The 13,732-nt window shown below is 38.1% G+C and overlaps 1 protein-coding gene and 1 pseudogene across 2 annotated transcripts in view; one reads left to right on the plus strand and one right to left on the minus strand.

Moving 5' to 3' along the window:
• DNAH5 (dynein axonemal heavy chain 5) overlaps window positions 1–13,732 on the plus strand; it is a 209,694-nt gene that overhangs the window by 111,589 nt on the left and 84,373 nt on the right. For both annotated transcript variants that reach the window (XM_008689897.2, XM_008689898.2), the window contains exons 46-50: window positions 578–720; window positions 1,617–1,751; window positions 11,167–11,289; window positions 11,479–11,692; window positions 12,970–13,193. In XM_008689897.2, the coding sequence (XP_008688119.2) occupies window positions 578–720; window positions 1,617–1,751; window positions 11,167–11,289; window positions 11,479–11,692; window positions 12,970–13,193 (839 nt within the window). The remainder of the gene's footprint in view (window positions 1–577; window positions 721–1,616; window positions 1,752–11,166; window positions 11,290–11,478; window positions 11,693–12,969; window positions 13,194–13,732) is intronic.
• On the minus strand, window positions 8,751–8,966 carry LOC121102785 (annotated as a pseudogene).

A 13,732-nucleotide genomic window follows, 5' to 3' on the forward strand; every position in this document is an offset into this window, starting at 1 on the left:
CTCCAAATCAGATGTTTCAGTCATTTATATAATATAATCAGGAATTTACATAAAAAATTACAAAGTGTAAAATGTATTTTTACAAAATATGTGTGTTTATCTGTATATCTATCTATACCTCAAGTGTATTTAATGTGCATACATATATATACATATATATATATACACACACACACACAATATTTATATATCTTCTTTTTTTGGTTTATAATTAAGGAAGTGTGTAATGAAAAGCTTGTGAGAGTAGATATTTTAAATGGTTTTAGGTACATACTACTATCACTGTATTCTTAATTTTTATACAGACATTATTGAAAACTGACATATTTTTAAAAAACTTCCAGGATTCTTCTTCATATTTCCTAATAATACCACTTTGGAGTTGTTCCTTGGGAAATTTTGGCTCAGCTAACACATACCTAAATACTACTTAGATCTCCAGGGTCTAATGATCTTCATCTTATGGGGAGTTTTTGAAAGACGCCTTCATGAGATGCCCAGGACGTGTGCTTGTTACAGTTAGGAATTCAGTTGTTCACGGGCCTGTAAGGATGTACGTGTTCTCTGTTCGTCGCAGGTGAATGGAGACACTGGAACACGTGTACTGAGGAATATGTGTATCCGCCTGACGTCACCCCAGAATATGGCTCCATCCTGGTGCCAAATGTTGACAACGTGAGGACTGACTTTCTAATTAAAACCATCGCCAAACAGGGCAAGGTGTGGCTCTTTAACTTTTATTAACAATAGTGTATTTTAAAATGTCACTTGAAAACACAAGGCATCTTGCGTTTATCTTAGAATGTTTTAGGTTGCTGTTTAGCGTAAATGAAAGTATTACCCAAATTAATATACTTCTTTTATTATTCTCCAGTAGCAGTGTTAAGAGTTGAATAGTTCTGATGCATGATCAAGTAATGATTTCTCACATACTTGTTGAGAGAAAGTGAACTTTGACTTGTTTTTCCAAAGAGAAATCCTTCTCTTCTGATGACTGTGTTAGTTTGCTGGGGCCACCCTAACAAATCACAGACTGAGTGGCTTAAACAACAGACATTTCTTTCCCCCCAGTTCCAGAGGCTTGGAGTTCAAGATTAAGGTGCCGGCAGGTTTGATTTCTTCTGTGGCCTCTGTCCTTGGCTTGCAGGTGGCTGTCATCCCACTGTATCCTCCCGTGTTCTTTACCCATGTGACTCTATCCCTGCTGTTTCTTTGTGTAGGGGTATCCAGATTTCCTCTTCTTATACGGATGCCAGTTAGATTGAACTAGGGCCCACCTGAATGGCCTCATTCTATTTTTATTATTTTTATTTTTCATTTGTTTAAATTCAGTTGGCCAACATATAGTACATCATTAGTTTTGGGTGTCGTGTTCAACAACTCATCAGTTGCGTGTAACACGCAGTGCTCATCACATCACATGCTCCCCTTGATACTCATCACCCAGTTACCTCCGATCATCTCTTTAAAGATCCTATCTCCAGATACAGTTACATTCTAAGGTACTGGGTGTTAGGGCCTCAACATGTGAATTTTTGGCGTGGGGGGGGGCAGACAATTTAGCTCGTAATCATTGTATTGCATTCCTTGGATTTCTTTCTCAACGTCTCTTTTAGGCTGTGCTGCTAATTGGTGAACAAGGAACAGCCAAAACAGTTATTATCAAAGGATTTATGTCAAAGTATGATTCGGAAAGTCACATGATCAAGAGTCTGAATTTTTCTTCTGCAACCACCCCACTGATGTTTCAGGTACTGGCTTGTTGGTGTCACTCATTAAGGCCAAGCTTGTGATCAGCTTCGGTGGCTCAGCTCTCTTCACTCTTCCTCCTGTGCCCATGAGCTTCATCTGCACTTTCCCAGCCCTGATCAATCCCCTAATGTGCCTCCATTATTCACCTGCTATAGAATCTCTCCCTAGATTATACCTTAAATTGTGGAGAAATGAAAAGCTTATATAGGGTGTTAAAAGCCTTAGTAGTGTTTAAAATATCTAGCAAGGCCTGTGAACATGTAAAATCCAAAACTGAAAGGAATGTCATTTATTCCTCCATCCAAATCTGCTTTCTGTGGGTATTAGAATTATTCTAGGCTTTAGGCTAGACACATTGGACATCTTCGATGGGTCTGTCTTGAATCAAGGTCTGTTAGTGTCGCTAAAGAAATACTTTTCACATTTCCGCCTTTCTCTTCGTTCTCCCTGTCCACCTCTGCATAATTCACATCCTCATGATCCACACCAGGATATTAGCCTAGAAAGACCCCCAACGGGTCCAGTCTAATTCTCTTTCAGTCTTGCTTTCATTCCTCTTCCAGTCTCCGGGTTCTGATCTTGCTAATCTATCTTGTTGTTCCCTGACTGAACCTTCCACGATAGTTCCCATTAGCAATTGCAGGAATAGATCTTAGAGTTACCATGTTGAAGATTTCACCCTATTATATCATTGAGGAGTAACAGAAGAAAAAAACCTGTACATTTGCTTTGCTTTTGTCAGTGGAACTGCCCACAATGACCTGGGTTTTCAGTGGTAGACTGGTTGTTTGCGCTTGTTCCTAAGTTGTTTAAAACCCTGTTCAGGGGCGCCTGGGTGGTGCAGTCATTAAAGCGTCTGCCTTCGGCTCAGGGCGTGATCCCTGGCGTACCGGGATCGAGTCCCACGTCGGGCTCCTCTGCTGGGAGCCTGCTTCTTCCTCTCTCACTCCCCTGCTGTGTTCCCTCTCTCGCTGGCTGTCTCTCTGTCACATAAATAAAAATAAAAAATCTTTAAAAAAAAAAAAAGACCCTGTTGACACTGGGGAGGGAATCCTGTGTGTCCCCTCATGCTTCAGTTGTTTCCAAGTCATCTCTCATATCTGCTAGTACATTAACACATTTATAAAAAGGACGCATTTCATACACTGAAAATGGAACGGAAATTTTTAGGAGAATCCCAACCCATAGAACTTTGCTCTTGATTAACTTTGTTGTTCTTTAGCTGTTGGAATTAAAATATCAAAGAGCAATGAAAATTGTTGACAGCATGGCGAAATCCTGACTTTTTATCGCTTAATGTAATTGGTGGCTACAGAGTGCCAGTAAGCTAAGACCACTGATTAAGTTTCTAAATAAGACTGTCAACTGTGTTATGCTCCTCTGTTAGAGATGGAATTTCCAATACTGGCTAGCTTTCTATCAAATGAATGCCATTGACAGTGTGGTGATGGGAAGGAAGGTCTGAAAGGAGGGTCAGCCTCAAATTGCAGAGACTCAGTTGTGGCATTTTTGTGTTTGGGGAATAGCACATTAAATTATCCTGAGCTGGCAGGATGCTAACATTTTACACATTCCTTTGTTACTAACATTAACCACATTCCCTCGATATTGTTTCACATTTAAAGAACTTCAGTTAGTTTTATTTTAGGAGAACATCCTCTTAAAGTTTATAATTTTAACTTTATTGGTGGATGCACGTTGTAAAACCTTAAGTGTGATTTTTTCCCCCATTATGTGGGGTAATTATCTAGCTATTCCCATTTCTTAAGACTGGATTAAATCTTTAGGGTTGCAATGCAATCCTGGCAGTAACTACCTGGACCTACTAAACACTTCACAGGTGAAGGGCTCAGGGCCCCCAAAGCCTTCCCTCACTTCACATATCAGCCGCATGCCTGGGTTTCCAGGCCACCAGCACTTCTGAAGAACTGGCTAGAAATTCAGTGGTTCCTATGACTCTCTCTCAGTTTCCATAATCCACCAGAACAACTCTCAGAATTTAAGAAAGTGCTGTGCTAATGGTTTATTATAAAAGATATGAATCAGGATCAGCCAAAAGAAGAGTTGCATTAAGGCCATGGTTGGGAGGGTCCCAACTGTGAACATTCTGTGTCCTCAGAATGCGTTATCCTCCAGGCATGTCAGTGTGTATCCCCAACCAGGAGGCTCACCTGAACTACAGTCTCCAGAGTTTTTATTGGGTTTCATTACATAGGCATGATTGAGTGAATCATTGGCCATGTGATTGAACTCAATCCCCAAGCCCCCTCCCCTCCTAAAAGGTCAACTGATATGTGTTTCAAATCCCCAACCCTCAAATCGCGTGGTTGGTCTTTCTGGCAAGAGTAGTCTGAGAGACCTACGATGAAGAACAAAGAAAATCCTATTACTCAGGAAGTTCCCGGGGTTTAAAGGCTCCCTCCTAGGAACCAGGGACAAAGACCAGCCAATTTATTTCGTATATAACAAGACCTCGTCACTGTATTTTTATTAGTAACTCTTGGTATTGTTTGCTCCTTTAAGGTGCTAAAGATCTGTAGGCTATGTTTCTTTAACTTGAGACACTTATTAATTTCCTAGAAAAAGGCATATTTTACCTAGAAAGCAACTTGTTTGTTGATATAAAAATTCATAAACTATATAATAAATTTCTAGAAGTCATACCACATTGAAATATAATAATTAGGACAATAATAAAGCAGTCTTTCAAAACACAAAAATCTGTATTCTTCAGGATCCCATTATCTGATTCGCAAGTCCATTAGCCCGGTTCCCTCCTATGCTGGTGTGAAGGTGGCATCGACACTTCACTCGGTTTCTTTTTCTGCTCAGAAGCATCATAGGATCATGTACTCTGTTTAGTGTCTGTTTGGACTGCTGAGTATCCAAGCTTTCTATTAAGCTAGACTCATTAATTTTAGAAAGCTTTCAATTAGCCAAACTGCTGGAATGAACTTTTTCACTGCAGTTTTCAGCCGTTCATGCTGAAGCGAGTTCTGATGGAGACGAGCATTTGTCTCGAGTCTCCCACTAATCTGGATCCAACGGAACTGAAATTGTAGATGAGGAAATAGGTACTGTGCGTCCCGTCCGTGGTACCATGATGGCACGTAGTCCTGTCGAGGCCACACGTCTGTTTTATGACAGTTAAAAAATTTTTTTTTAAATTTCTCAAAAAATTTTTATTGTGGGAAAATATACATAACTTTGAATTTACCATTTTAACCATTTTGAAATGTACGATTCAGTGGCATTAACTAAATTAACAAAGTTGTGCAACCATCACCACTACCCGTTTCTGGAACTTTTTTATCATCTCAAACTGAAACTCTATAACCACTAAATACCAGTTGTTTTCATTTGGGTTTCTTTTGTTTTCCCCAAGGGGTCACATTCACATCTTTCACCAGTAGAATGACTGACCGACTGACCGTATGTCCCTCTTCGTTTGGGACAGCCTAGCTCACTTCCATTGTCTTGAATTATAATTAATGGCGTCCCTGTCACTATCAAAAGTGTGTAGTTTGGGCAAAAATTGTATGGCCACCTTATTGTTTTGGCTAAGGGAATTCAGTTGGTCTTTTAAGAGAGAGATCTCAATTTTTTCCAAAACAAATATTATTTTAAGGTTTTTCCCCCCTATTTTTGAAAGTAATCTATACATATCTTTAAAAATGTAAACAATACAGAAAGGTAAGAAGAAAGTTTCTTTACAGAATTTCTGAAAAGATTTATCTTTTCTAAAAATAATCTTCAAGTATTTTGAATATAACCATCTTACAAATGGTTACATAACAATGGGTTTTGTTTTTAAAAAATGAGAATCATAGAGCCTCGAAAGAAATTCCACATTTTTTTCTTAGATTTAGAGCCACTTTTCCAAATGAAATCTTATGTAGAAGACTAAGTTATAAAACAGGTAACCATAGATTTGCTTTGGTGGAATTGGAGCTGGGCTCCTGAAATCCTTCCTAACTTTATTCTTGCTTCCTTCATGGGTCCCTATGATTGCATAAAAGTCTTCTGACTCCTCAGAGCATAGTTTGAAGACCAGTTTCCAGAGAAGAATCATAAGAGATTATACATGAAAGTATTTTTCCATGATAAAGCTCTCTAAGAATGTCAGGTTTTACTGTTAATATTAAGGCAGTCAGGTGGAGAGAGATCAAGTCCTTATTTGAGTTCACACGGTTAGTTGGTACCAGAACCTGGTGAGAAACCAGGACCCCATATGTTCTGCTGTGCTTTTCCAGTTCACCATATGCCTCCTTCCAATGGCTTTTCTTTATCCACATTAATATTCAAATGACTGATTTATCACTTAGTGCACTTGTTTTATTTTTAACTTCTACTTATGTGTTATTGTATTTTCATGTTGTTTTAGATATTTTACTTTTTCAACAACGTGCTGTTGAGCATTTTAAACTTTACTAATTTAAGACTGTTTTCATTTGGTTTCAGTAATTTATAATACAAGGGGAAGATCTTAGGCAGTAGAGGTCTTAATAAAGAATATAAGCTCTCCATTTTTATCTTTAAATAGCAGATACATAGAAGCCTAAAATTAATAATATTTATTTATTTATTTATTTATTTATTTATTTATTTATAGAGCAGAAGGAGGGGTGCCTGGGTGGCTCAGTCGTTAAGCATCTGCCTTCGGCTCAGGTCATGATCCCAGGGTCCTGGGATGAAGCCCCGCATGGGGCTCCCTGGTCAGCGGGAAGCCTCCTTCTCCCTCTCCCCCTGCTGGTGTTCCCTCTCTTGCTGTGTCTCTCTCTGTCCAATAAATAAATAAAATCTTTAAAAAAATAAAATAAAATAAAGAGCAGAAGGAAACTTTTATGATTCTCAGAATTCTAAGGTATTGTAAACATGAAATAAAAGCAGGATGGTATAAAAAAATAAACATTTAGGAAACCAAAGAGAAGTTATACAAATATCCTATATTTTCTTATAATACCCTTGTAGTTTACTTTTTACATTTGAATTTCAAAATATTTCAATTTAATTGGGTTTAATATGTATGAAAATGATTTAAATGCTGATATATGGAGATACCTATAGTAATAATAAAGTATCTTTCATTTTTGTAATGCATTAAACTCATCAGGTGCTTTCACATATATCATTTATGGGTAATACTCTCTTGTGTATATATACACACATACATATATATGTATTTGTGATTTAAATATCTTTATATACCTTCCCACTTGTGACCATGCAGGTTATGCAGATCTGTGATATGTCCTATTCACAGAGACAGTGGTGTGAATGGTAAACCCCAAAATTGGGCAGTGCACAACCTCCTCAACTGCACATGGCCCTGTCAGTATCCCTTCCAATGCAGTGTTCCTCCCTCTGTGTGATTGGGGAAATAGACATATCCACAATCAAGTATAACTGATGTGATAAATGATAGTTATAGTGTAATCTAAGTATTGTAGAGCCCAGAGGAGGAAGGGAGTAGTTCCTTTAGGGAATTACAGAAATCAGTGTAATGAAAGAGTTGACATTACTTGAAGAAATTCCATATTTATATTATATTAGTATATTTTTTAGAAATTATAGAAGCTGAATTGTCTACTAAGAAATTAACTCAGAAAATTGGTTATCTCTAGTTTTAGGGCTCCCAGCTTAGAATGGACAAAGGCAGCTTTCCTTATCTCCATTCCCGAGTCTGTCTGGATTTCTAACCTTGTAGTTCTTATTTCTTAAAACGCCACTGTCACAACTTCGGTGAACCTTGTTATGTCATGTGAGTGTGAGGTAGGCAGACAAGATCAGAATCTTTTCTATATTCCATAGGTTGCTTAAGATGATGTCATGTGGACTACCATTCTCTGATTTCAGAGGAATGTTTTTCTTTATTCTCAGAGAACAGCAAAACCACCCGTAGTTCAGGTCCTTGCTAGAGATCTCAATTTTATCGATCAATAGCTGGGTTGAGAGAAACGACATTTGTGGACGATCATGCATCTGAATCAATGTTTGACAAACTGTGTTTGGCTGACGCTAATCGTGAGAGATTTTTTGGCTCAGAAATGGCTACTCTAGAACTATGTCAGTAAGGACCTCATAATGCATGTTAGCCTGTGAGCTGAGCGTCACTTTGTGGTGTGTGTTGTATTGTTAACTGAATATGAATGAATGAAGACTACGAAGGGCCGGAACAAAGAGACTGAGGAGCGTTTAGAGGTGAGACTAGATGCGTAAGCGGGATATCATGGAGTTCCTTGTAAGGCACTCCTGGGGAACGAGTGGAGTTGCGCTGGGTTACACTGCCCTTCAGAAGGTCCATTCTGGCTGCAGAGTGGAGGGCAAGATGGAAGAGATACGCGTGTCCTCAGAGAGACCTGGGAGGAGAGGGAGGTTGGGCTGGACCAAGTAACAAAAGGCAGCATGGAAGGAGCATGAGGATGGGTTCAGGTTGTAATCAAGAAGCACAACTGTTGTTGGCTGGGTAGATGTGGTTGGAAGAGAGGGACAGAAGAGGGAGGAGAAAGTTACAGATGACCCCCAGGTTTCCTTTCCTTATTTACTATGTATCAAATACATATTTTTAAAGATTTATTTATTTCAGAGAGAAAGAGAGAGAAAGAGTGAGAGCAGGGGCAAGGGCAGAGGGAGAGAATCCTCAAGCAGACTCCCCACCGAACGTGGAGCCTGATGCGGGGCTCGATGTCACGACCTTGAGATCATGACCTGAGCCGAAACCAAGAGTTGGACGCTTAACCGACTGAGCCACTCAGGCCTCTCTGTATCAAACATTTATTCATAAGTGCAGTGTGCCAGATACCTTTCTAGACACTGAGGATGCAGTGATGAGCAAGATACATGAGACGCGTTCTCTTTTTACATTCTAGTGGGAGAGACAGACAATACTCAGATAAACAAATACACCTATTTTTGTTAACTGGACTGTGGTTATCTCATCAAAACAGTGGTTGGTGGTGTCCCCAGAGGAAGGAGATCAGAGAGAGTGTGGGTGGCAGAACACTACAAAGATTATCAGTAGTTCTTCAGACTGATTTTTTTGGGGGGGACAAAAAATTCTGAATAAAATTGTAAATCACACGATATAGACAGTCTATATGATTTTTAAAGAAGTTTCCAGGACTTCCTGGAGGAGGCAGCACTGGGCGGTGGGGGGGGCAGTTTAAGAGGTTGTGACATTACACTTGATCTTAGCCAAAAGGCCAAGAAGCGATAAGAGGTTGTGACATTAATTTCCATGAGAAAGACAAATATCAGTCCTCGGGCATATCATTGTTCAGGGAGGAGATACATTGAATAGCAATGTTGAAATTATAAGAGAAATGATGTATTGATGTTGGTTGGGGAAAAGTTCGGATGGGGCAGTTGGGTCATTGGTGCCCTTCCCTGAAATGAACACCCAGCAGGGAGTGCAGACTTAGGGGTGAGTAAGAGGCATTGATGTTTGGATTTGTTGATTTTGTGATACTTTGAACATCATGTGGGGGACTCCAGCTGGAGAGACCAGTCATGTATGTGGTTTTCCCGAACATCTCCCAATAGATAAATGATGGAGTAGAACCTGCAGTTATTGTGTTTCAGGCCTTTAGGAGGTGTCCCCAAACTCCAAATTATGCATTAGATAATTTAATGGGTAGCACTTTTAAAAACAGAAAGATCTCAACTCCACAAGCTATTTCATTTTACTTCTTCCCTTGGTTTTGTTTTTGTCAGCTTAGCTCTTTTATGACTATATAGCTTACTAGTAATTTCCCTCTTATTTCAAAAAAAAAATAGCATCACAATGAAGGGGAAGCAAATTCAGGTAAGGGGCAATTACTCCATATTATCTCACCTATGGCCTTTTAGCTCTTAGATGGCCCCCAAGACATAAAATCTTCATGTGCCGTGAGTTCTCATTAATAGACAAGGGAATGTCTGGAAGGCTCTAGCTTGCCATAGGGAGGTGTCAGGAGATTATTAATTGCCTTATGCATTTAAATTCATTGAACAGCAGAGCTAAATTTAGCCTGGTACATTACTTTAAACAGTTTGCTTTTATGTCAGGGGAATAGGAAATTCTTTTTGCCATTGTACTGTTTTCATGAGAGATTTATTTTGTAATTGAATGAGTTGTGATATATTTATATATCTTTATATTTGGAAATGGTGAAAAAATTTCGTATCTCTTGCCGTTATTCATTAAAATGGTGATGGAAAATTACAACTTGAAATTACCAACTGCAAACATTTCCAAGGACAAATATATAGATTTTTTTGCTTATATGTTGGCCTTATTTTGTGGTTGTATCTTGGATTATTAACGTCATTCTTAACTGATTTGTTCTTTATCGTGAAATAACTAAGCTGTTTTTGGATAGGAGGAAATGCATTTTATTGCAATAAGCCTCCGCTTTCTCCTATATTTATACATCATCTTTAACATGACTTAAAATCACGAAGCAGTAGATTGCTACAGTGGTAGGAATGGAATGAGGCCTTTAAGACAGAGTTTCTAGAGTGTGAGAACCGTGAAGGCTTTTCTGTTTTCTTTGTGGTGCTAACTCTGGCTACTCAGTTCATGCATTTTGAATCACTGGTTGATTTCCAGGCCACATGGTACTCTCATTCAAATGATCATACCGCAATCAATAGTCTGGGTCCCTCCCTATCGTCCCCTTCTTCCAACACTTCTTCCATCAGGTTTTCTTTAAATTGAGGAGTAATTGCCATATGTTACATTAGTTTAATCAGTTTTAAAGTTCTTTTTCATATTACTAGGGAAGTTTTGTTTTTGTTTTTAATAGAGCACAGTGTCGTCTTCTTTACCACCTAAGCTCAGAATGGAGAGATGAGAGAGACACACTTGGGCATAGTTTATAATTTTGTCTCAGGGGATGGGAGGTGATTCACTGTGATTCCATCTGCCCCAAAGCCCTGGATCTGGATTTTGTTTGGCTACAGATGCCCATTGGCAGCCTTCTCAATGGAGACCGAGCAGTTGTGGCAGGCTGTGTGGTTCAGAGCACAGACCTAAGAAGCTTCTTGGACAGTGGCCCCGTTTAACTTTGTCCCTGATTTACAGGGAAATTGTAGAAGGGCTAAATTATTCTTTGAATAATGGGGCTGAGGGATATACTGTCATCAATGTAGAAACAATAAGACAAAAATCTGTAGAAATGGACCAAGGAGTCTATCCCACTGAAAATGTACAGTAATTAGAATTCCATTTACTCCTAAATTAAAGGATTTTCAAAGGTTAACATTATGTAAGATAATTTAGGTCCTTCATATTCTGGTTTCCAGGCTAAAAAGAGTTTTGGGGGTTTTGTGAGTAATTCCCATCAATTCCAATGTCCCTAGATTTTAAAAATCATTTACCGTGTCTTAGGGGATATTTTCACAAATCTTTCTGTTGGCTTTCTTGTTTCACAGAGGACAATAGAGAGCTATGTGGATAAACGCATGGGTACAACATATGGCCCTCCTGCAGGAAAGAAGATGACTGTTTTTATTGATGATGTGAATATGCCAATAATCAATGAGTGGGGAGATCAGGTATATCGATCCTATTGTGCACTTCATTTCAATTCAACATTGATTTATTCTTTGGGGAGTAAATATTTTCCCGCTTTTCAATATGCAGTTCCTCAATTCCAATAAAGTCCATTATTTGGAAACCCTCAAGGGGTTAGTTTCTGGGATGTAAAGGAGTGACCTTTTCATTCTGAAAGTTGTCTTTCTTAGGTTACTAATGAGATAGTACGACAGCTAATGGAACAGAATGGATTTTATAACCTAGAGAAGCCTGGGGAGTTTACCAGCATCGTGGACATCCAGTTTTTGGCAGCCATGATCCATCCTGGTGGTGGACGCAATGATATACCACAGAGACTCAAGAGGCAGTTCTGTATATTTAACTGCACGTTGCCTTCTGATGCTTCCATGGACAAGATCTTTGGTAAAATGGTGTCAGTGGGGCACGGGGAGGCAAGAACACCTGCTTGCATTCCAATGAGAAAATATCCACCCACAGGTCAACACAGAAGGGGCATTGGGTGGCTCCTTAGTCTTTTACACTCATCACTCTCCAGTTGTGTTTATATCAGGATTTTGTTTCTATAAGGATTTATTATATCCTGAATTGGGTGCCTAGGCAGATCTTTTCTACCTTTGTTTTTCTTAAAGTAACCCTTGCTAGCTTCTTAGGCAAGGAGGTTAAACATTAAACGAACAAGGAGATGACGAGATTGTTTCCTCATGGATATACCTATATGAGGTCTGGATTGATAGAATACCATGCTGAAAGTTTATGCGCTGGTACTCTAACCAAGCCACATGATGATTTTGGCCAAAGAAATAATTTTGCCTATAGCAGAGACTAGCCAGAGTCTGATCTTCAGAGTAATTTACAGGGTTGTAATAAGTTATTGATTGATTAAATATGTAGTATTTCAGAAATAACATCATTGAAGAAACACTAGCCCAGTAGATAACTATCATCGTTTGAGTAATGAAAAGAGTTTATAGTGATTTTGCAGTTAACTCTTTGCAGAAAAAGAATGTAAAGTTATGTATGCATTGTGTTAGGTATTAATTTACTATTTCTGAAACTGCTACTGAAAAAAAACTCATTAGGATTACCCTAATTAATTTCTGGCAGACTAAAATGTCATCTCAGCACCCTGGGCTAGTGGAGTATGGCAGCATCTGCCTTCAATCACGGCAAAAGTTTGGAAGCCAAATGATATGTGAATGATCTAAACCTGGGAAAAGTACCATGGACCAGAAAAAAATGACTATTATCAATTTTAATCATTATTCTTTTTGCCTGGAAAATTTTACATATAAAGTAAATTAAAATATTTTATAATGCACAGAAAGGCAACAACAGAATGGAGAAATCTTAAGAGTTCATGAAACCTCCTTTTTTCTTATGTCTTTATAAGGCAACTTTATACATTTAACATCACTCACTTAATAATACTGAATTTGTTCAGCTAGATCTTTCAGTAGTATTTCTAAATCAAACTTTCAGTATTTGAATGCTAACTTGAACCCGTGTCTATTTTTTAGAATTAAAAAAATAAGAGAATATTAATATAAATTTCTTTGATATATGGCCATCTATTAAAATGTGTATCATATTTGTGCCAAGTCTACATTATAATGCTTTTCATTTTAATTTCACTGACTTGAACCATCGCTGAAAATGTTACGACTTTTTTCCTCTTTCAGGTGTTATTGGGAGAGGCTACTACTGTGCTCAGAGGGGTTTTTCAGAAGAAGTGAGAGATTCAGTGATGAGATTGGTCCCCTTGACACGCCGACTGTGGCAGATGACCAAGAATAAAATGCTCCCTACACCTGCAAAATTCCATTACGTATTTAACCTTCGAGATCTTTCCAGGATCTGGCAGGGCATGCTGAACACCACCTCAGAGGTTATCAAGGAACCGGATGTAAGTGATACATTGGAGGGGAAAGAAATGCTGTTGTTATTTATTCTATGCCCTAAATATTATTCCTAATGTAATTTGTAGTGGAATGATGAAATATTTTGGGATGTTTCAGCATGGATATTCTTTTTTTTTTTTTTTTTTGCTACTTTCCTACTAATATAAATAAGGGAGAAGTACGTCAAAATTTCTTTTAAAACATTCCAATTAAATTAAATTTATGCTTAAGGAAATAGTATACACAGTTATTTTCTAATGAATGGAATAAAAGAAACAACTGATCTTATTTTCCCATTGTAAGATATTTTCCTTTCACTAAATAACGGAAAGAATCACTCTTGATTTTATTATGTAATAGTCTTCCTATTTTAAACTTGACATTTTAACATTATAAAAGTAATTATAAACATTCAAAGTTGAAGAGACCATTTTGTTCTTAGTCATCCTCGATCTTTCCTTTCTAAGTAACTAGATGCACTGGAAGAATTACGTATATGGGTATAATTGAGGCAGAAAAGTAGAGAGTTCATTTGGTTGAAAAA

This window comes from Ursus maritimus, unplaced genomic scaffold, assembly GCF_017311325.1.
Source record: "Ursus maritimus isolate PB19 unplaced genomic scaffold, ASM1731132v1 scaffold_15, whole genome shotgun sequence".
NCBI lineage: Eukaryota > Metazoa > Chordata > Mammalia > Carnivora > Ursidae > Ursus > Ursus maritimus.